The sequence below is a fragment of the Chelonia mydas genome, chromosome 1 (assembly GCF_015237465.2).
Source record: "Chelonia mydas isolate rCheMyd1 chromosome 1, rCheMyd1.pri.v2, whole genome shotgun sequence".
Classification (NCBI taxonomy): Eukaryota; Metazoa; Chordata; order Testudines; family Cheloniidae; genus Chelonia; species Chelonia mydas.
Window position 1 is genome coordinate 74726651 of NC_057849.1, and position 23715 is coordinate 74750365.

Below are 23715 nucleotides of genomic sequence, written 5' to 3' on the forward strand. Positions count from 1 at the left end.
GAGATCTTCAATGACTTATAACTCAAAAAAATAGTCATACCAAAAAAGTCATGCATGTAGGGCATGTACGACAAAACTAGATATGTTAAGGCACAAAATTAAATTAAACAAGATAAGGACATAAAGGGCAACAAGAAAACCTTTTACAAGTACATTAGAAGTAAGGGGGAAACCAAGGACAGAGTAGGCCCAATGCTCAATGAGGAAGGAAAGACAATAAAAGTAAACATAGCAATGGCTGAAGTGTTAAATGCCTTTTATTATTTCAGTTTTCATCAAAATGGTTACTAGTGCTCACATGACTAATATGGTGAACATCCATGCAAATGGGGTAGGGTCTGAGGCTAAAATAGGGAAAGAACAAGTTAAGAATTACTTAGACGAGTTAGATGTCTTCCAGTTGAAAGGGCCTAACAAAATATATCCTAGAATATTTAAAGAATTGGCTGAAGAGATCTCTGAGCCACTAGCAATGATCTTTGAGAACTTATGGAGAATGGAAAAATACTCAAGGAATGGAAAAGGGCAAATATAGTACCCATTTATAAAAAGGAGTATAAGGACAATCCAGAGAATTACAGACCAGTCACCTTAACTTCAGTACCCAGAAAGAATAATGGAGCAAATAATCAATCAATTTGTAAGCACCTATAAGGTAAGTAACAGTTAACATGGATTTGTCAAGAAAAAATCAAGTCAAACCAACCTAATATCCTTGGGTAACAAGTCTTGTGATGGGAGGAAGAAGTAGATGCAATATATTTTGACTTTAGAAAGGCTCTTGATCCTGTCTCACATGACCTTCTCACAAGCAAACAAGAGATACATAGCCTAGATGAGCCTAATGTAAGATGGATGAGAAACTGTATTCAACGGGTAGTTATCAGTGGTTCACAGTCAAGGTGGAAGGGCATAGTGAGTGAAATTCTTCAGGGATGTATCCTGGGTTTGGTTCTATTCAATGTCTTCATATGTGATTTGAATAATGGCATACAGAGTACACTTATGAAGTTTGTGGATGAGATCAAGGGGAGGGGATTCAAGCACCTTGGAGGACAAATTAGAATTCAAAATGCTCTTGACAAACTGAAGAAATGCTCTGAACTAAATAGGATGAAATTCAGTAAGGACAAATGCAATGTAATACACTTGGATCTGGGGGTTATAGTGGATCACAAACTAAATGTGAATCAACACTGTAATACTATTGCAAAAAAAGTGAAAATCATTCTGAGATGCAGAAGTGCTATAAACAAGACATGGGAAGGAATTCTTCCACTCTACTCAGCATTGATAAGGACTCAACTGGAGTACTGTGTCCAGTTCTGAGCACCACACTTCGCGGAAGATGTGGACAAATTGGAGAAAGTCCAGAGGAATGCAACAAAATTTATTAAAGGTCTAGAAAACATGACCTAAGAAAAGATTTTAAAATGGATTGTTTAGTCTAGAGACGAAAAGACTGCGGGAGACATGACAACAGGCTTCAACTACATAAAAGCTTGTTATAAAGAAGTAGGTGATAAATTGTCATCCTTATCCATTGAGGACACGACAAGGAGCAATGGTTTTAAATTTCAGCAAGGGAAATTTAGGCTAGACATTAAGAAAAATGTTAAGCACTGGAACATATTATATAGAGAGGATATAAAATCTCCATCATTGGTGTTTTTTAAGAAAAAGTTAGACAAACACATATCAGGAATGGTCTAGATAATACTTAATGCTGCTTCATGTGGGGGACTGGACTAGATGACCTACTGAGATCCCTCCCAGTCCTACATTTCTATGATTTTGTGATTCTGTGTGTCAATGCCTTTGTGTCTACAAAAACCTAGAATCAAGTCTTGTTCAGGTTACATATGCAAATAAGTTTGGTGTATGAATATCAGTTTTTAGTCAACAAAAGTCCAGGACTACAAGAATGGAGATGTTTCAGAGTAGCTGCCGTGTTAGTCTGTATCCGCAAAAAGAAAAGGAGTACTTGTGGCACCTTAGAATTTGTTAGTCTATAAGGTCCCACAAATACTCCTTTTCTTTTTATGATTGGAGATGTTGCAGGTCACAGTTATGTGGAGAAGATTCTAGAATACCTGTTTACAATATGCCTGGCTCAAAGTAGTGCTCTAAATCCCTCACTTTCATGTGCACTAAATTAACGCACAACTTTTTTTTGGTATGGGTTTATTTAACATAAACAGTACATGTATGTGAAATGACATAAAATACTATTATGTGCCCATTTTTTTAAAAAAAGGAAAAGTGAATTAAAATTAACAGAGATTAGGTTGTGTCATATTTCAACACAAAAAAGCAAGCAACACAATTTGTTTCCTTAACTTCTCTCATGATGCCTGGTTATTAGATAAGAGTAACATTTTATATAAAGCGCCAAATTCAACCCTCAGCTATATGCTTACGTTCCCATTGATTTCAGTGAGGGGAAGATTCAGCCCAGAAAAAAGGGAGTAATCAAAAATCGTATGTGGCTGAAAAAGAAATGCATTTCACACTCTTCTTTTTTTCAAATTCCAAAGTAACACTGCTCCTATATGACAACCAATACAGATGTTGGAAAAGCAAAAAGTGTTCTATCTGTTTCGCTCTCTATGTTTTTATAATTCATGAGCCTCAGGTAAATCTAGGGTTTCATGTCCATGTCCACTTCTAAAGATTTTGATTAACCTTCTCCTTGGAAAGAAGTGGCAACTTTAACTCTGTATGTTCCCACTTTCCTCTTTAGTCCTCCCCTTTAGCATTATAACTTTTGCATACCTTTGATATGTTAATTTTCTTAATTTTTTTTAATAATGTAACTAAAACCTCAATTAAATGTAGAAGCCTATCTGAAAATCACAGGCAGGATAGATCTTAATAGCTTCAATAGTGCCCTGGTGTCCTATTAAACTCTCTTGATTCACTGAATATTTCCTTGTGCAATGCAAAGTACAGGTTATATACTGTAAATACAGTGTCAGGCAATAACAGTCCTGCTGAAGGAACCACCATGGTGCAGTGTGCATCAGCATTACTTAAAGAGCTTTCTTTTATTACTTGCCTGACGATAAAAATTGCTAAATCTAGCTAAATCTAATTTGGTATTACAGGTTAGCTTACATGCTGAGCTCTTGTCTCTCCAATAAGAAAATATTTCTGCCTTAGGTACAGAAGTTTCCAGTGGAAATGTGAACAGACCTTAGATCTGCTTCTGTGTTAGTGTGCTACTAATGAAACAAAACAACACAAGTGTTGTTTTCTATAAGCCCACTTTTGTATGATAGTTGTTATGGTAATATATGATATTTATCTTACTAAAGTAGTTATATATGGTTAATAACATTTTTTTTAGTTCATTTGTCATTTAGTAAAAAAAACAACAACAAACCTTAACTCTTAACTCTTACAATTTTTAGGATACAAACAATTGTAACCTGTCTTGCATTCCAAAACAGCACATGTAATTGTACACTAAATGGATACCTTTCTACATAGTCCAGCAGTCGGGAACAGTGGTTAGAAGCAGGAGCATCATGGCCTCCAACTGCATAGAGAAAGCCATCACATGTGGCCACACCTACACCTCCTCTTCTCTTACACATCGGAGCACACATATTCCATTTATTTGTGTGAGGATCATAATACTCCATTGAACTCAAACACGAACTTCCATCGCGACCTCCAACTGAATATAACCTAAAAAAAAGCCAAAACACGGAAATTTCAGTGCAACAAGAACTTCAATTAGCAAAACTCTAAACAGAGAGGCTTTGTTTGCTTTTCTCATCTGTTGTCTGAAATGAAAGGACTACGGAATATGTTTTGTCAAATTTCAAGCTCACAAAAGTATAACACACTGGGAAATACGTTGATGTTAGTACTATTGTCAAATTCACATTCTTCTTCGTGTTCTGCCAACACTCAGTGGAATGGAAGTTATTTCCTGACTAGTCATTTGGGAATAGGTGATTTAATTCTCAGATCAAAATGCATACTACTTTATTCTGCCTCATGAGCCAGAAATCTCAGGAGAACTTACTTCTCATACGATTTCCAAACCACAGAAGCAGGGTTGCTGCACAATTGCCCACCATAAGTGGAGGGAAGGTTAAAAAAAGCAAGGAAAAGTGTAGGTGCTCAGTCACTCTAGGTAATCTGAGTCAAATAAGAACCTGGATAAACAGAGCAATGGGTGAAAATGGGTGCAGATGAGGACAGAAAGAATCTGAGTGAAAACTACTGTACAAATTTTAGAATTGCAGTTTTAGAACATAAATGGATGGGAAATGGATTTTTGAAATCATAGAAAAATATATTATACAAGCTACTGTGTATAATTTAGAAGAGGAAAAAGCAAATTATCCAGTCAGAAAGCAGAAAAATATCACCATCTTCCCATACACAGTCTATCCACAATTTTCTTGCCTGTCCTCCTGTTCTCTGCCCTTGAATTCTAGTCTCAAAGGGCTCCAGAATAGGATTCCCTTCATCCAGCCTTCATATACGCCCATACCATATCAGCCTCCTCTCTTGTGGCTTCTCTCTGATGCAGCAAACCTTGGTATCATTCCTCATTCCATACATGGCCCAGCAATGGTCTTCTCAAGTGCCTCTCTTTGGTCTCTGATCCTAACAGAAGAGCTGGTCTTACTATAGTTTTGTGTCATTGTCCCGTAAGTAGTTTCTGCATTTGTTGATCCTAAATCACTCCACTTATCTCGTACCAGACTTCCCCACAGTCAGCAGCCTTCCCTGAAGTTTACTGTTGATTTGTCCATTTGTCACTAACCTGCCCCTCAGGAACTTAAACACAGAAACATGATTTAGGAACTGACCCTAATTGTTGATATTCAACCGTCTTGGTTCCATGGGAGTCCCCACGTGACTTCTGTCTTTTCTTTGCTCATTTTGAGACCATAGTTTGTTAGTTCCCTGTTCCAGGCATCACTTATCTGAAACAAGTATTCCTCACTATCAGCCATTAGCACATTGTCTACAAAATTTAACTCTGTACCACCTTCCATTTGGAATTGCTTGCTTATGAAGCCCATCACAATTATGAATAGTAATGGATAAGCACTGATCCTTGATGGAGCCCAACCTTCACCTCAAAACCCTCCATTGCACCTAAGGGCATCCGTACCTTTGTCATGGAACCATCCTACAAAACCATCATCATCTGGACAAGGTCCTCCAGTACCCCACAGAATTGCAGTGGAGGCCTCAGCAGTCACTGAGGTACTTTGTCAAATGTTTTTTCCAAATTGAGGAAAGCTTCTTTTCCATCAACTGTTTATTGATTGGCATATAATCTGTCATCCTTTTCCCTTTTCTAAAACAAAAGCACTCCTTTCCTAAAACGGGCTCCACTATTCAACAAATTTGACTATGAATGATTCTCTCTAACAGTTTCATGGAGTGGGACAGCATTAATTACTTGGTACTTTGAATAGTCTTGTATGCCACCTTTTGTATGTATACAGGTACCAGTATAGACTTTCTCCATTCTTCTGGAATTTTCTACTCTTTCCAAACTGTGTCCATCAATGTCTCTCAATTCTTTGATCATACCTGCCATGACTTCATCTGGACCTGCTGATTTTCCAGGTGCCATTTTCAGAAATGCAGCCTTAACATCTGCTTCTAACAGGCCATTGCTTATCAGTTCACACAACAGTAGCTTGGCATATAAAGGGTTCTTCTCACTAAGTAGACCCTCACAGTATTTTTGCCTCCTGTTATGTACCATGTTTCTTGTTACAAGCAGTCTGCCCCTGGATCCCTTACAAATGGCATCTTCCATCTTCCCTCCTTTTGCTTCTTGTCCATTTATATCACATATATTTTCTGTCTAGCAAGCTGAGGACGGTTGTTCAACTCATTATACAGCTCACCTAAAGGTAGGTTTCTCACCATTCTGACTGCTTGCTTTGCTGATCCCTTGGAGACTCTGTAGGCAACAATTGCTTCTTCTTATGGGTTACTTTCCATCACCTTTATGACTTTTTCCTTATTTCTTACTCCTTTCTGCACTTCCTCATTCCACCAGCAGTTTTTACAAGATATGCTCACTGTGGAGCTTAAATCTAAGGTGAAGAGCATAATTTGGCTCATTATATCTTAAATGTAGATATCTAAAAACTACGGTAAAGTCCTAGTTTGTTTTCATAGGCTTCTAATTGAATCTGCGGAGATTCTGATCTATGTAATATGCCTAAGGGATAGTTTCAGGAAATGACACATGCAGGTACTGTTTGTTGATTTTCCTTCAATGGCATATATGATGAATGTATCAGCAAGGGCTGATTTATGTGTGGAAGTCCCAGAAAAACTCTAAAATCTATTTTCAAATTCCAATTATGAAAATGCTGTTGAATTATGTTTCAGTTCTGCTTGTAACTATTGTAGGCAAATGAAAATAATTTCCATCCTTATAATGGTTCCTATGATGACATGATTCTGATTTCATTTTTCCAGTGTTACCCATACTGCATACATTGTTATATGAATCATTTCCCAGTCTGCTGCCTGTTCTACAGTGCCCACAGATGAACTAATAGAAATGCAGGCTATTTTAAAGTCCAAGCATTGAGCAATTTAGGATGCAAAAGTTTCCTGCTGTGAAACAATTATTCATTTGGAAGCTTTTATTGTTCTAAACACTCCGTGAATTCCAAGCTCATTAAATGTACATTTACTGTTATGTTTCTTTGGCACTGAAGCTGATGTCCAGAACAAGGAAGCACAATTCTACCACTAATCTTTAGTGAGTCCATGGAACTTTGAGATATTGCCTCATAGACACCCTTGTACGGTAACACAAGTAGGCAAGGGAATCAGGCTACATTGATATTCATGTGAAGTGGATGTCAAATAAAGCAACAAAGCAAAAGAATAAAGTAATTCTCTTACAAGAATGCCTGCAAACTCAGTCTTAAGACACCTACCTTTTCATCTGATTTCTATTGTTCAAGATAACTGAAGTCTAGGGTCACTATAAACTGATGTTCCCTGCACGGCTAATATGTGCAATGCATTATACAATAGTTCTGCTAAGGTTTGCATGGGGGAAATTCCATTTTGAAAGTGAAATGCATAATATAGATCTGTACTAATGCATTCGCTCCCAATCTCTAATTCCATCATTGTAGCAAAACTATATTATAGTGAGCAACAATAGGTCACAAAACACTTTCCACTACAGCCCTGTTTTCATATGCAAGACATAGATGTTTACCTGATATGCAGGCAAATGGGATACTAGGCTTTAAATATCAGAACCAAGATTTTCAAAGTTGGGAGTCAAAAATTAGTGTGAAATCGGTGTTGCTTTAAAGTTCTACTTATAATGCTCCACTCTGGCTATGTCTAAACAGCTCAGCTAACAGTTCTATGAATGCTTGATTGTGCATGACTCTGTCCTGACATGGAGAAGGGGGTAGAGAGAGCAAAAGAAACAACTCCCGTTCTTTTTGCAAACTCCCGTATGTGCATCTGCTAAGTTTATTTATTTATCTTGTGCTCATCTCCATGCTATTGAAGCGTCCCTGGGCACAATCACAGTCATTGTAGCTGTAGAGCTAGCCTTCCAAGATATTACCGAGGAGAGGACTGAGGTTTTGGATCTGCTCCTCCTTTGCATAATCTGGGTAGGTGAATGCATACTAAACTCTGATAAAGGGTAGTACTCTGGCCAAATAAGGGTGGTAATAGTGGCCAAACAATAAGAAAAAATCCTATTTGCAAATATTTTATTAAAAACAGTGTATAAAATTCAAAAATATTCATGAATTATTTTCTCAGCTTTATAGGATGAAAATATATACAGCCATCTTCACATTATCACTAGTTTGTATTTTGGTAGCACTCAGATACTCTAGCAAAGGTTAAGGTTCCTTTGTGCTATATACAGTACAGAGTAATATTCAGTCTCTGCCCCAAAGAATTTATAATCGAAGTACATAAAACTGACAAAGTAAGTGTTATTATCCTCACTTTACAGATGGAGAACTGAGGCACAAAGTGAGTTAGTCACATAGGAAGTCAGTCGTGAAATTAATATCTGATATCCTGTGTCTGAGTCCAATGCCTTAACCACAAGATGATACCATACTTGCAGCCAGTCATATATGCACAGTAGGTATATGTGTCCAAACACACACACATGCACACAGATTAGGTAGCCATTTACTATATCCTTGGATTGTGAAATATGGATTAAGGGCTTCTAATTGTAAAAATAGTTTCCTCTGAATACAATTTGTTAATGGATCCTTGAGAAGGTCTATTTATTCTCACTCTGTTAAGTATGCTTTAAACTGTTCTGTATTGGCTCATGCTGATTTTTATCCTTTGGGTGAGTTTATATTTTACAAATACTTTTTGAGAGTTATTCATGCTTTGCTGTGTTTGCCTCTTCCTCTGTATTTTATTTGCAAGCATCCAATACAAAGGAAATTTTGGGAAAAAAAGGAAAAAAAATAGCCAGAATCAAATACTACAAATCTGTCAGCAGTCTGATTTGCAGGAAATAGAGGATAAATTATATTTAAAAGTTATTTTCATCAATAATTGCTTAAAAAAGCAAATATATCTATTAAATCTAACTGTGCAATTAAACATCTAATTATGCTCAAAATGCAACTGCACCTTAACTAGATGGCTATGCCTCTAGCTTGACTCATTTGTTTCTGTTCTCTCATTATGGGATGCTCAGCTCTTATGTGCCACCTGTTACAGTGCACGTAAGCACATCTATCTGCCTGCCTAGTTATGCCAGATATTGAGGGCACAATAGGGCACACAAATTCTGCCCTGTGCTATGTGGATGCATAATGGGAGAAAAGGGATCAGGAAGCCTCTTGAATTGCCAAATAGCAGCAGGAAGAAATTGCTTTCTACCACGGCAACTGACTGCTGCACTACCAAAGAGCAGCCAGCTTTGGATCAGGTATATGTACCTTGTCCCCCAGCACATAGGCTCCAGTATGTGGCAGCTGTTAAAAAATGGAAAACATTGTTCTTGTGTAAAAACCTTGTGTTGAGCCAACCTGCCCTGAGCCATTTTGCCCTGCAGTGCCTGGCTGGCTGGTAATGCTTTACACAGAATAGAAAGGCAGGATTTTTCACTTAATACGCATACTATTCTGCTAGAGTAAATATGTATTTAGCTGGATAAAATGTTAGAATTAAGCACTGAAATTATTATTTTATTGTCAAATCACAATCTCAGAGCTTCACTGACAAAATCAGTAATGAAACCACAGAGACAAGGAGGCAAACCAGAGAGTCCTACTGATTTCAAGGGTAAGAATGACAGGGCTGAAATCCCCATATTCAGATGCAACTGGATGGGAGAGACATATTATTTTTAAGCTTCTAAATGGATAAAATAAACAAGTGAGACAGGGAAAAAAACAATACATATATAGAACTATAACTAATTAATTGACAACAGATTCAATCCTAACTCAGACAACACGTTCATCATTTCCACAGGAGCTTTGCCTGAGCAGAGACAGCAGGATTAGTTCCTAAAACAGCAGACACACTTCAGTCAGTAGAAGTTACAGGTTAATGGTTTTCTTGAAGGTTCCCATAGTTATTAGTCAAGTCACCCTGAAGAAGAATTACTTGCTTTGAAATTTCCCTTTGAAGCAGGGTCATGCTGCCAGTATTTTAACAAGGGGCTCCCACACAAGCTTTTTCCGCTAGCCTGTGATATACCCGGTGTCTCAGGGGTGCCTCTGTTTGCAGAAAAGAAGGGTGAGGAATGAGGAAATCTATTAATTTGTTTTCCCATTTAAACAGACAATCAATCCTCAAGGGAGGCAATACCAGTGCAAACATATTTAATTGCATTTGCTCGGGGGGGAAATCGACTTTGTTACTTTAAGAAGTGCAGTATAGGTACCATAACACTGTTTGGTCAACTCATATCATTTGAAGCTGGGCCTGTGTGTAAAGACCTTGTAGAGGAAGAACCGGGTCCTTTGGAATCTCTCCCTGGGAAATTTTACAGAAATACTTGCCATTTTGTCCACTCCAAAGGGAAAGCATTAGCTCTTCAAAAGAATTTTTTAATAAGCTGAAGGGATAAATTGTGTCTGGCATGGATGATTTAGCAATATCCCAGAGCATGGGTGAACTCCATCAGAGGAAGGGAAATTATCCCAATTTTCTCTTCAATATCATGACAGAATTTTAACAAAGGGCTCCCAGGAGTTCCCCAGGATTTCCATGCAGCATATCACTGCTTTGATGTCTTCTATTCAGTGTCCGGGTAAGGTTAGAGAAGAACACTTCACTTTCAAAATTTTGTTGTTTTTAATCTCTGCCGAAATACCCATTGGGACTGATTGCTTCAATGGGTTTCAAAACTTCTTGTTTTGGTGCAATCACAAATAAAAACGAGATGCTTTTTAGTTACCTTTGATTAAATGGTGAAACAGGTACCTTCATTATTCATTAAATCATCTACCAAATGAATTCAGACTCCGTTCAGACTATAGTTGACTCCAGCTATTAATGTTTGTCATGCCTTGCATCAGTAGGGCCAGAATTTTCACAAAGTGCTCAGCACCCATAATCAGGGCCAGATTTTCAAAGATTTCGGCTCCCATTTAGGTACCGAAATAAGCAGCCACATGAGAGCTTGGCATGATGGGTATATATCACTTAAAAATTAAGTGTTTAAATAGGTGTCAGATGTACTGGAAATCTGGCCCCAGTGATGAGTTCTGAGTAACTGAAAGCTTGATTCTTAACCTCTTTTGAAAATCTGTTCCTAAGGGCTTATCCAGAAGTTAATGAGAGTAGGTGTTCAGCACTTTGCAGGAATGAGAAGGGTTACCATATCAGAACATTCGAAAAAGAGGACACTCCACGCGGGGTATTTGCACCAGTATCTACCAACTCGGGTTTTATTAATGTGTTATTATACACATATTATACACATGCTGTGCACTACATGTCATCTATATTGAGTACATATAAGCCTCAAAAGTGAAGTTAAATTATTTAAAGTTTACTGTACTTCTTTATACGTAGTGAGTCCTTTCCTTTCACCAGTTCTTCAGTTTTCTTTCTCTTCATGTGCCCATACATACTTCTCTGTAGATTGCATTTTTCTCAGCAGTGGTTGATTGCTATTTAAGAAGGCATGAAAGTCTTTACAAGAAGTTTGTCTGAAGTTGTACTGTACAAGTAGAATTCCTTTCAGTGACTCAACATTCAAGTTGTTCCCTTCCTTTGTCCACTGGCTTTGCATCAGTGAAAAAATTCGCTCTACATTTGCATCAAAAAGGAATAGCAAAGAAGAACTGTGCAATATTTAACAGTTCTGAATGACACTCAAGGTTTTTGGATTTCTTAAAATATTTGGTCCACTTCTGGTGTGCTAGCAAATAATTACTGAACTCTTCATCACAGTTGCAACTTTCCGTAAACTTCTTCAAGTTGCTGACCTGATCAAAACACTTCACGTCATCAATTTGCACCCCCTTATGGATCAGGTACTTGATACATGGTTCCACTTCACTCCAATTTGGTGTCTCACTCAGGTAATCCACCTGAAACAAGAGAAGTCTTCTGGGGGTCTAAGCCACTTCTCCAAATATTCTAAGCATCTGCTATACATATTACTTACTTCAGCACAGAATTTGTCACACTCTTCATCAATTCCTTCCATGTGCTTTTGTGCCAGTAGTCCCTTAACTCTCAGGGACATAAAGTTGTGAGTCTTGCATTCAAGAAGGATAGTGTGAACCGAGTTCAAACTTTTCAGCACTTCCATGACAGAATTGCTTTCCCTTTTGATTTCTTGAATGTAAGTTTGGAATACAGTCATGAGTGAATGCATGTGCCAGAGGTAAATCTCACTTAATTCATACTCAAAAAATGTCTTAAGCACTGTGGGTGGTTTGTCCTGTGACAGAAAGAATGACTTCAAGTCAGGAAACATCTGTATCAGCCTTGTTATGCCTGGAAATAATGACAGCCATCGTGTCTTGCTATGAGAAAGCAGCTTTCTGTACTCAAGATCAACAAACTCACAGTACTCCTTCAGCTGCTCATTTCGGACAGTGTAGATGTGAAAGTACTGGAAAATTTTAAAAATAATGTTCTCAATGTCAACGTTCATTCTTTCTGCTGCACGGTGAACACAGTTATTCAAAATGTGTGCTGGGCAACCGACACCAATTAATGTTCTCTTCTGCAACAACTTTTTTAAGTTTGTAAACACATTCTTTCCATCTTCATCACGCCAGAGTCCTCCAAACATTGTAGTGCAGTTGTCACCTGTAAATGCAATACACTTCTCGAACAAACCATTTTTTTCAAGCATTTCTTTTACGTAATAAGCATTCGTGTCGGCAGTCTCATTAGGTGTGTTCTGGACCTCAATCCATTTTGACTGCAAACCACTATTCTTCCAGTCGAAATACTGAATAATTACAGGGAATATTTTCACTGGACTGTGATTGCTTCCATCTGTAGCAACTCCACAGTAAGCTATGTCATTTTCTTCAAACGTTTTCAGAACAACATCAAAAGAATGTGGTGCAAGCACAGAGATAACATTTGCTTCTGTCTTGGTTCTAGCACTTGAAAATTTCCGTGCTACTTCAGAATCAGGGGAATGTCTTCTTCAACAAGACAGATGTGCAATCCATTGACTTAAAGCTATTATGATGCTTAACGGTGTGAAATGCAAAAGAAACCCTCTGCTGCAGTCACAGAATCCTCTGATTTGCTGGCAGGTTTTACAAAATAATCTGTCAATTTTGTTGATCAGCTCTCTCCTCGAACTGCTTTTTTCTGCTTGTCTGAGTCCACATGAGTTCATAAATCATTAGCACCTTTATTTTTCACAGAGATGTAAGTACCAGGTCTACATACCAAGCACTCAGCTTCCCATTCTTCTCTGCCACTTCGAAAACACGGGAATTTCGTCTTTAGTTCTGCAGTGAATTTACACTTTCATTTTGGCGTTGTGTTTGGGGATAATAAAAAAAAAATCAAATAAAGAGCTCTTGAGGAAACACTACTGTGCACAGTACGAACTCAGAAAAGCCACTGAAATTGTCGACGTTGCACTATCGCCACTTTGGAAAAATGATCATACCTGTCTGGAACCACAGGGCTAGGCACCAACTTTCCCCGGTGCCGGTGGGTGCTCGCGCCCCCCCCCGCCTCTGGCCCCGCCCCAACTCCACCCCTTCCCCACCCCTTCCACACCCCCATTCCAACCCCTTCCTCAAAGTCCCTGCCCCAACTCTGCCCCCTCTCTGTCCCATTGGATCCCTTCCCCAAATCCCTGCCCCGGCCCCGCCTCCTCCCCTGAGTGCACCGCATTCCCCCTCTTCCCCCTCCCTCCCAGCAACGCGAAACAACTGTTTCGCGGCGCAAGCACTGGGAGCTAGGGGGGAAAAGCAGGCACTCTCTCAAGTGATCAACATTCTCTCTCTTTCTTGAATGATCAACTCTTCTTTGGGGAAAAATAATAACAGCAAAATCCTGAACGTTTTTAGATATTTAAAAATTCCTCCCGAACGGTGATTTAATAACCAAAAAGCCAGACATGTCCAGGAAATACGGATGTATGGTAACCCTTCTACTTACACTGGTTAAAACAAATAAAATAATAAAATTCAATAAATTATTTGACCTATAGAGTAAGACGATAATCATGATGAGGCTCACGAGAAGAGCTCTATAGCAATAATAAATAATATTATTATTAATATATATATATATATATATAATATCCAGCAGGATAAATTATCTCCACCACTGGATTCCCCAGTTCATTCCATCTTTGATGTGCTTGATTTTCGGACTGTAAGATCTTAGGAGCAGGGCTATCTATTATGCCCATTGGATAGCTCGGAGTATAATACTTGAGCTAAACAACTGATCAGAAATAATAGCAATAGTCATATAAAATAACTGTAGTAATAAAAGTAACCACAATAGATCATAATAACACTATGCTGCTTACAGCAAGTAGTCTGTAAACAACTGGAAAATCATTTATTTTAACATGAGGTGATATATCGTTAGTTACAAAGAGCATACAAACAAATGACCTATCAATGTCCAGCATCTTTTACTTACTCTCAAGGACAAACATTAAAAAGGAATAAAAATGTCACAAACCATACTTTTTTGCAGGTATTCTCTTTGGGCTTGATTCTCTGCCCATTGATTCTTTTTTTTCCCCTGAGGGAAACAGTTGCCCTTGACTTCAATGGAGCAGTATCAGACTCTGAGATACATATTTTTTTCTTTGACAGCAGTAATCTTTGTCTTGGGACCATTTTACCTTGACCTCCTATTTATATGGAAGTTAATCCTTCATTGTGCAAAACTAATCAGTCACAGTCTCTCTGTATTTAAAAAGGAGCCTGTGGAAAGCTTTAGAATTTCTCCCTTCTCTGAATTTCTGCAAAGTTTGGTTAATTTCCCATTTACATCCAAATCATAATTTTGTTTCCCAGTATAAATGTAAAAGATTTAGCATGGCTTCAAATTTACCATTTGCACATTGTATTTTTATTATTATGGACTTTATTGGTGCTTTTTGGAGCTTATCCGCATTAGAATAGAATATCCTTTGATTTTAATTCAATTTTAAAATTAGAAAAACATGATCCATGTGCAAATAAAACTGAGGTATGGGTGTTTCTCCTGTTCTCTCATGACTCTTGATGGCCTCTGATTATTTACAGGATTGCAAACTTTTCATTTTGGACCATGTATGTAACTTTTTATGTTTGAGGAATGTGTGTGTTTACAAAGTGGATCACATGGTATGTGTTTCCTTTCAAAAATCTTTATTCATTTTAAAGGCTGGGAAAAATCTCAGTGACATTGCTTACTGAACTCATTTACTGGGGTATCATATTAATAAGAGCCAGGGAAATGGTCATTCCTTTTTCAAGCACTGACTGGTAGGGAGCACAAAGAAGAAACAAAGGAATCAATCCTGAACTGCTTGATATATGTCAATTACAGTAGAAATGTTTGCTCAATAAGGACTGCCTCAATGATTTATGCTCCAAGCTATTCCAGTATTGTGACCAGAGATGAACTTAAATGATAACTCATCTCAACCCCTCCCAAACTTTGGAACATCCAAACTTCATTTAGTCCCATCTCTAAATGTTGAGGAAGACAGGGAATCCTAAAATCCCTCTCAATATAAAAATGGATAGAAGCTACAAAGTAGACTCTAAAATTGAAAAGTGTTAAGGAAAGTCATGGCTGGTTAGTTTGGAAGTATTTACTTCAATTACATTGTTGCAAAGCTCCAATAACTAATCAAAGAGAACCACTTTAAAATTTAGTTTGAGAAGAAAACTTCAAAATATTAGATTGCCTTTGATCTGAGGGAATATGGCTTGTAAAAACAGTTTAACAAATGAAGTAGAGGCATGATTAATGGGGTTTCACCTCTCAAAATGGTTTAAACAGATATATTAAAGGCTAGAACCTGGCTCATGTTAAGACCCCTTTGTGCCACTTCAGTTGTACCTAAAAGAGAAGCTGAGAATTACTCTGGCATATGGGACATGACATAGGTATGAGGGGACCTGTCAAAGTAATTTACAGCAACCCCAAGCCTACTGTAAGTTATGGCTGAGGCTAAACCAGTACTCACGTGGCCCTAGGATTGGAGTGAGGAGTAGGAAGCAACTATCCACCTTTGTCACATCCTCAGGCATGCCAAGAGATGCTCTGGTGCAGCTAAGAAAGGAGCACCAACTCTCTTATGGTTGGGCTATAGGACCAAGACAGTTTATTAATGGATATCCCAGTGTGCAACATTTGGGGTAATATTTCCTTTGTTTAGTAATGCAGTATTAGAATCAAGCGGATTAAATATACAAGAAGCTGGACAAAGAAGGAAAAAAAACCATTTTTTTCTGAAAAGAATTGTCCTGGCATCTAAGAAATATTTATTGATATTTTGCAAGCAATTCAGAGAGCGATTTCCCATGGATAGAAGGTTGTCACAGCTCATATGACTTGGGCCAAGGGTTTAGTTCCTTTTGGTAGAAATAATTTCCTCTTGACAAGGAGTCCTGTTCAAAGTTCCATTGTGAAATGGGGAGAATACACACCTACCCTAAGATCAGTTAATGTATGAGGACTCCATTAACTGGAAAAGTCCACTTCAATATCAGGTCAAGAGCTGACAGACACAATGCCCAACACCATCTCTATAAACAAATAATTTACTATAGTGTTAGAGTAAGAACATTTATTTACCCCCTTACTTGTAAACAAACATACCCGGTGAGTGTGTCTTATTTCTCAAAAGATCGTTATCGTTAAAATGGTTTTGTGCTAGGCAGTGCTGTTATTTTAGTGATATTTATCTCTTCTGTCATATCAATCATTTTAGGTGATACCACTGTTCCTCCTCATTCTGGCTCAAGATTCATCGATTGTATGATTTTCTGTCTAAAACATTTTAAAATACATATGTCTCCCTGAAAACTCTAAAGCTAAGAAAGAAAATGTTCAAGGAACACACCCTCTTCTCTGCAGCAAGGGGCTGATCAATTGTCCTTTTGAGGAGTGAGAGTTTAATCAAAAGCTAGAGTTAATAAATACTCCATTTATAAAACATCAATGGTTTTGACCCTGTCATGAAAAGAAATGGAAATATCTGGGATATAGCAGAGTAATAATGGAGACTAAAATAATGTGTTACCAATGAATCAGAATTTGTTTGATAAGAGTTTTCATTCTGACTAGTTATGAGCTAATTCTGCAATCCTTCCTTAAGCTTTACTGAGACAAAAACGTTCATTGAGACCAGTAGGTTTTTTGCTTGAGAAAAGATAACTATTGTAGTAGTTGTTCCAGTGTCTCTCATTATGGCCCCAACATTAACCTGTCTGCCTCTGTTTCCCCATGTTGTGAGAATTAGTCAATATGCATAAAGCTCTTGAAAATGAAAGCCACTCTAACACTGCCTTTCTCCTCTTTCTAGTTTGGCAGGTAATCTGAGCCCCCCTACTGTAAATTGATTTGTGAAAGCAGGCAATTTTTGATACAGGAAAGCATCATAGTACTTCAGCAGCAGGGAAACTATTTATAACATTCAGTAAAATATTCTTCATTTGTATGTCCTGAGAAATACAGTAGGCAGAAAGTGTACAACACAATACTCTCTCTCTCCCTCTCTCCCTCTCTCTCTCTCTCTCTCTCTCTCCCTCTCTCATGTGCCTGTGTATGAATTGGCTAGCCTGTGTGGCAGGGTTTCTCTATGTGCACATGGACTAAAGAAAAGAAAGATCAAAGAAACTGGTTTTTGAATATAAGTGTAATCATTTCAAGACCAAACGAATAAGAAACAAAACTAACACACACACACACACACTTATTCTGATAAAAATATAATTGCTGCAGACACATTTTCTGATTTTCCCAGTTCTAGTGAAAACTGGAGGTGTTATTTTTCCTTTGAAATCATAATTACAGCATATTTATTTTAATGGTTTACTTGGTAAAATAATGCAGCTTTGAGCAAGTTTCTCAATGTTTACTGAAATATAAAAATTAGCAGAGCATTGCAATTATATGGATGACTTGGAAAATGCCCTGAGTGATCATTTAGTCTGTGACCTTCACAGTGAATGAATCCATCTCAATTTACTCAATAATGAAAAACTTAACACAAGTTGATCTAGCAGTTCAAAAGATATTTGACATCGCCCCAAATATAGAAAGTGTTGGGAAATTTATGAAGATCCCAAACTAGAGAAACAGAAATATAAAACAGTAGCCAAGATGGTAGAGCACATCCATTCACAGAATGTGGTAGCTATTTCAGGCCTGCTGTAGGAGCTAGATGTAAATGAGACAAGTATTATATATCTATATTACTACTTCAGATTATAACTGTGAAAGTGAATCTGTAGAAATTTGGATCAAAGTACACAAAGATGTAGTGATTAAGGAATAGAATTGGAAATCAGGAGATCTGCATCCAAATTCCTAGCTTTGTCGCAGACCTCATCTGTAACTTTTAAAGGGTCAGTCACCAAAGGCTGGGATTTCCAAGATCCCTCACCTTCCATTTAGGCACCATATTACATAAGTAGGTTTTCAAGAGTTCAGCAAATTAGAGTCAAGCGCTTGAAAATTTGGCCAAAAATGTTACAATAGGAGTTGCTGGATTTTGTAGGTGCTGAGAATCTGAAATACTAGCCCTTAATCTGTATGACCCTTTACTTTCCCATAAGTAAAATGGTTCTATTTCCTTTCACCCACCCTTTGCCTGTTCTCGCTATTTAATGTGTTAGCTCTTTGGAGCAGAGATTGTCTTTGGCTTTGTGTTTTACGGTGCCTAGCACAATGCAGCCTGAATCTCAGTTGGGGTCTTTGTACGCTAATGCAATAAAATTAATATATCAAGTAGACTATTTAACTCTCTGTAATTGATTGCTGTTGATCGCTGAAGACCTTTATTATTTAGAAGTAACTGTGGTAGTCCAAATGTGTAGTCTCTTCTAAAGAAGCATACGGATGTTTTCAAGAATATACTCCTTCCCACTCCTGTCTGTAAGCAGCATATCTTTTTTTGTCCTGACCAACAAACAGCACACCCCTTACCTGATGAGGCTGGGGGAGGCATTTCCCAGACATGGGCTCTCCCACACCTTTCCTTCTGAGAGCAGTACATTCTCCCTACAATCTGACCAAATGTTCCCCCATCCCCCAATGAGATGGGGGGAGGGTACTTAAAACAACCCAGGGAGGCTATTTATGATATGCTTGGCTTGGTGTGTCATGTAAAGAGTGTCACACGCTTTCAATGTCTTGTTTAAATTACTAGATATCTGTATTTTGTCCAGTGAGTGACAAACCTCAGAGCTTTGATTCAAAGCTTTGTCCAGTGAATGACAAAGCTCAGAGCTTTGATTTAGTGATAGGGCCAGAAAAAGTTTGAATGTTGTGAAATTTATCAAATTTTGTTTTACTCATTTCAGGTATAATCTTCCCTCTTCCTTCTTTGTGTCCTCACCTTTTTTCTTCTCAGCTCATTCCTATTTTTCCTACCTCTTAGGAAGTACAGTCCACTCTGTAGTTAGTCCACCGTGAACTTAATCTAGTGACTGTTCCCCCATATTGTTTTTTTCTCCCCCAGCAGACCCCATGTCTTTGCTAATATCATGACAAAGGCATTGGTAGGTAATCTGCTAAATAATTTGTGTTCTTTATATCCTATGTACACTTGGAACCAGAGCTGGAGAACCAGCAATTTAAGAATCTAAAAGGACTTCATTATCCATTTTAGCATGTACCTAAAAAAGAACTGAGGAAAAACTCTTTCCATTAATGGTAGGAGCTGAATAGTGGAGTGGTGCAGCAGAAGTAGAGTAGTGTCAACTGTGTATAGAATAACTGTGTATAGAATAAACAGAAGCATATAGAAGAAACAGCTTGCTCATGCAAGGTGGTATGGTGAGGGATGAGGAGATCTGCTTGATGGCACCCAATTTGCAAGTACTTTGAAAAAGGGCACCACTGACTGTTGAAATATATATATATATATATACTGCAAAACATGGGCTAGCCAGTTGGGGGCCTGACTGTATCACTCCTGCCCACCTGAAGACAGACCATGCTCCCTTGGGATTGCGGTGTACCAATGAGTGTGGTAGATGGACACCCCTTTGAACTATCTCAAAATCTAGATAGGAAGTCTCCTCTGTTTATGCATAAGTGTGCTAGGAGGGGAGAGAAGATGCCCCTTTACCTCCTCTCCCCATTCTAATACATCTTTAAGTTATTTTAGGATTTTTTCCTAAATTTACATAATTTTACATCTCTTTAAAATTCCCATGTATTTATCTGACTTTCATCCCCCCTTAAATGCAGGGCTTGAGTGGTCTTTAGCTGGCTAGATGTAACACACCAAGTTAAATCCTACTTAGGAACTGATCATTTTTGAGATTCTAAAAAACAAATAAAGAAACCCCCCAATGCACATTGTACTATACATCCACTGAGCATTATGGGAGCTCTATGTAGGAAATGTGGATTTGTGTGCAAAAGCAGAAGAGATCAAGCTAGAGACCTGAATTAGTAATGAGTCCTAATTATTCTGCTAAGAGTAAATGACACAGATTCTTTGTTATGTGATGCATGAGAGGCAGAAAAATAGAACTCCTGGAGAAGGCTGTAATCAACCATACAATCAGCAAAGGTAGGTGGAGATAGGAATGTGATATGTTGATAATTTTCTTGGGCCAAATATCGAATCACCATTAAGGAGTTGGCGGTATTATTAACCTCATGACTTTGTGACGTCAATTAGCAATGAATGTGTCATAACATAAAATGACTAACCCCAAACAAAGTTAGGTCAGCATGAAATTAATCATTAGCAAAACTACAGCCCAAACAATGAATGTGATTGCATTATATTACTTGGAAAATGGTTGTCAACAAAAGTTTGAGGATGTTAATTAGGAAATACATGAGTAGAAGTACTAAAGATTCAGAAATGTATTAGCTGCATTGTCATAAATATAAAGGGAAGGGCAAACCCCTTTAAAATCCCTCCTGGCCAGAGGAAAAATCCTCTCACCTGTAAAAGGTTAAGAAGCTAAAGGTAACCTCGCTGGCACCTGACCAAAATGACCAATGAGGAGACAAGATACTTTCAAAAGCTGGGAGGAGGGAGAGAAACAAAGGGTCTGTGTCTCTCTGTCGGTATGCTGCTTTGCCGGGGATAGAACAGGAATGGAGTCTTAGAACTTTTAGTAAGTAATCTAACTAGGTATGCGTTAGATTATGATTTCTTTAAATGGCTGAGAAAATAATTGTGCTGAATAGAATGACTATTTCTGTCTGTGTGTCTTTTTTTGTAACTTAAGGTTTTGCCTAGAGGGATTCTCTATGTTTTGAATCTAATTACCCTGTAAGGTACCTACCATCCTGATTTTAGAGGGGTGATTCCTTTACTCCTATTTACTTCTATTTCTATTAAAAGTCTTTTTGTAAGAAAACTAAATGCTTTTTCATTGTTCTCAGATCCAAGGGTTTGGGTCTGTGGTCACCTATGCAAATTGGTGAGGATTTTTACCAAACCTTTCCCAGGAAGTGGGGTGCAAGGGTTGGGAGGATTTTGGGGGGAAAGAAGTGTCCAAACTACATTTCCCAGTAAACCCAGTTAGAGTTTGGTGGTGGCAGTGGTTATTCCAAGGACAAAAGATAAAATTAATTTGTACCTTGGGGAAGTTTTAACCTAAGCTGGTAAAAGTAAGCTTAGGAGGTTTTCATGCAGGTCCCCACATCTGTACCCTAGAGTTCAGAGTGGGGGAGGAACCTTGACATGCATAATGAGATTTATTCCATTAAAGCTATTTCCAGTTACAGTGATTCAACATTGGTCTAAATATCATGGGCGAGATCCTGGCCCCATTGAAATAAATGGAAATTTTGCCACTGACATTAATGGGGCCAGGATTTCACTGGTGAAATCTAGGGCCAGATGCTCTTCTACAGATCAGCTCACAGAGGGAAACAAAAGCTTTTGGAAACTGGGTGGGAGATCTGCCAGATGGGGAAACAGGGGCTGTCGTACACAGTCTCACCCTCCCTTGAGCATGAAGAAACGAGTCCTCAGTCAGGGCAATTGTGGCTTTGCCGGTTACAAGGCAGCACAGGAATTGAAGAGGGTAGAGTTAGGGAGCAGTAATTCTCCTGGGTTTGCATCATTCCTAATGTAGAGAATTTCCAGGAGGAAATCTATATGGAAATTAGTACTGCTGCAGATACGACCATCTAAGGGACACATTCTGCCATGGAAGATGCAGAAAGCTGTATGCATAGGACTGCCCTTCATGAAAGATGCCCAGATAATCTCTAGGAATTCAAGAAGGCTCTGAGGAATTTCTGGGCCACACTATCCCCTCTCCTCTCCCCACCCCTTAACTTCAGGAACCCACCCTCAAAGAAGGCAGAATCAGAAGGGAATTCTATGAGGAAATCTTTACAGAATTCCCAGCTCACTTTTCCCCAATGCACCAGTTATGTTTTGTCTTGTTTTAAGAAGAGCAATTGGCCTCTCTACTAAATAGCTCTCCCTTCCAAATCAATAAAGGATTCAGCAGCTTTACACAGATGAGTCCTGTACTCCCACACCAATTCAAAAGATTTATATGGGATATCCTATTACCTGTTTGCAAGGAACATTAGGCCAAGTAGTATCATTCTATAGGAATAACTTTTATTTTACAGGTAATAGTTTATAAATTAATGCAAAGACTCCAAAACAAAAAGTAAAGCTGCAGTCAGCAAAAGGTGTTTTCGTCAAGGGATAAGAAAATAAAATAAACAAGAAAGGAAAATAAACAAATCTGTAATATTTGGAGTGTCCACACTCCAATCCATAAACAGAAAAGTTAACAGAAAACTCCACAGTCAGGGTTTCAGGCCATTCCTTTAATTCTGAGTACAGCACTATACTTTCCCAAAGTCATTCTCTCTTCTTTGACTCTCAGGCAGCCACTTACACCCCTTCACCTGACCACCTGTGCAAGGGACTTGCGGAGGAGAAGCTTACTTCAAGTTAATCCTTTGTCCCCAGGATCCAAGAGAGCACTTTTGCACCTTATCACACACTTATTATAGGTGGCACGGTTAGTGATATCTATTGTTAAGGTTGTTCAATACTTTCCATTAGTTCCTCTTCACCATTTTCAGTTGCTTATAACTTTCCAAACTTAAACCATTAGAGCTGAAATTCCCCCTACTCCCCTCAACACACCCACACATAAAAAATAGCTGAAAATTTGCACCAAGAAAATAATCAAATTTGTGGAAACCTAGTACTAAATGAATCCAACTAATGTCAATCTCATAGAACTGAATAAACCTAGCCAAATATACAAAACCCCAACTGATTTAAATCAATAACTAAACCCTTGCTCACAAAACAGTGATTTGTTAGAGTACGCAAAAATACATTTGCAAAATAAGAGTGGAGTAGACAGATAATGGAGAAATGATTTTTTTCGTAATGCATCATTATGTTCTACTTTTGTGATTCTTTCAGCAAAATTAATGGGATGTAGAATCTACACTGAATTCAATGTACTGCAACCAAACATCAGAGAAAAGAATTGCTCACAGCCAGTCTGATCATGAGTGTTCTTATGATTTAGGCAAATACAAACTCACAGATTTATGTTGGACAGCATCTTTAGGTGAAAAACATGAGTGGGAAATAATAAATTCAAATATAAAAAGATTAGGCTAACCACAGCAGTCAAAGGCTCAAACTGGGAAGTGAAAGGGACAAAGGTTGATGGCAAATGATAATGCTTTTGGGACTAATTTATGATATCTATTATGAGGAAGTAGAAGGATGTGGCATTGGATTGGGACTCAGGAAATCTGGGTTCAATTCCATGCTTCTGCCACAGGCTTCTTGTGTGACTTTAGGCAAGTCATTTTGTCTCTGTGCCACAGTTTCCCATCCCATGTATAAAATGAGGCTAGTAACAATGCATCCATGTAGTCTATTTTGGTTGCACATTCCTTGGGGCTATTACGTGTGTATTGTGCAGTGCCAAGCATATAAGCTTCTGATCTTAGTCTGGGTCTTCAGGCACTACTTCAACACAAATAATAATAATGGATTGCTGCTTCTCTGTCAGGAGAACAGGGTAAAAAACAGCTGACATCAAT

The 23715-nt window shown here is 38.2% G+C and overlaps 1 protein-coding gene across 1 annotated transcript in view; it reads right to left on the bottom strand.

The window, feature by feature from the left end:
- KLHL1 (kelch like family member 1) overlaps window positions 1–23715 on the bottom strand; it is a 445797-nt gene that overhangs the window by 19144 nt on the left and 402938 nt on the right. Inside the window, exon 9 of the mRNA XM_037895040.2 lies at window positions 3481–3693. Coding sequence (XP_037750968.1) covers window positions 3481–3693 — 213 coding nt within the window. The remainder of the gene's footprint in view (window positions 1–3480; window positions 3694–23715) is intronic.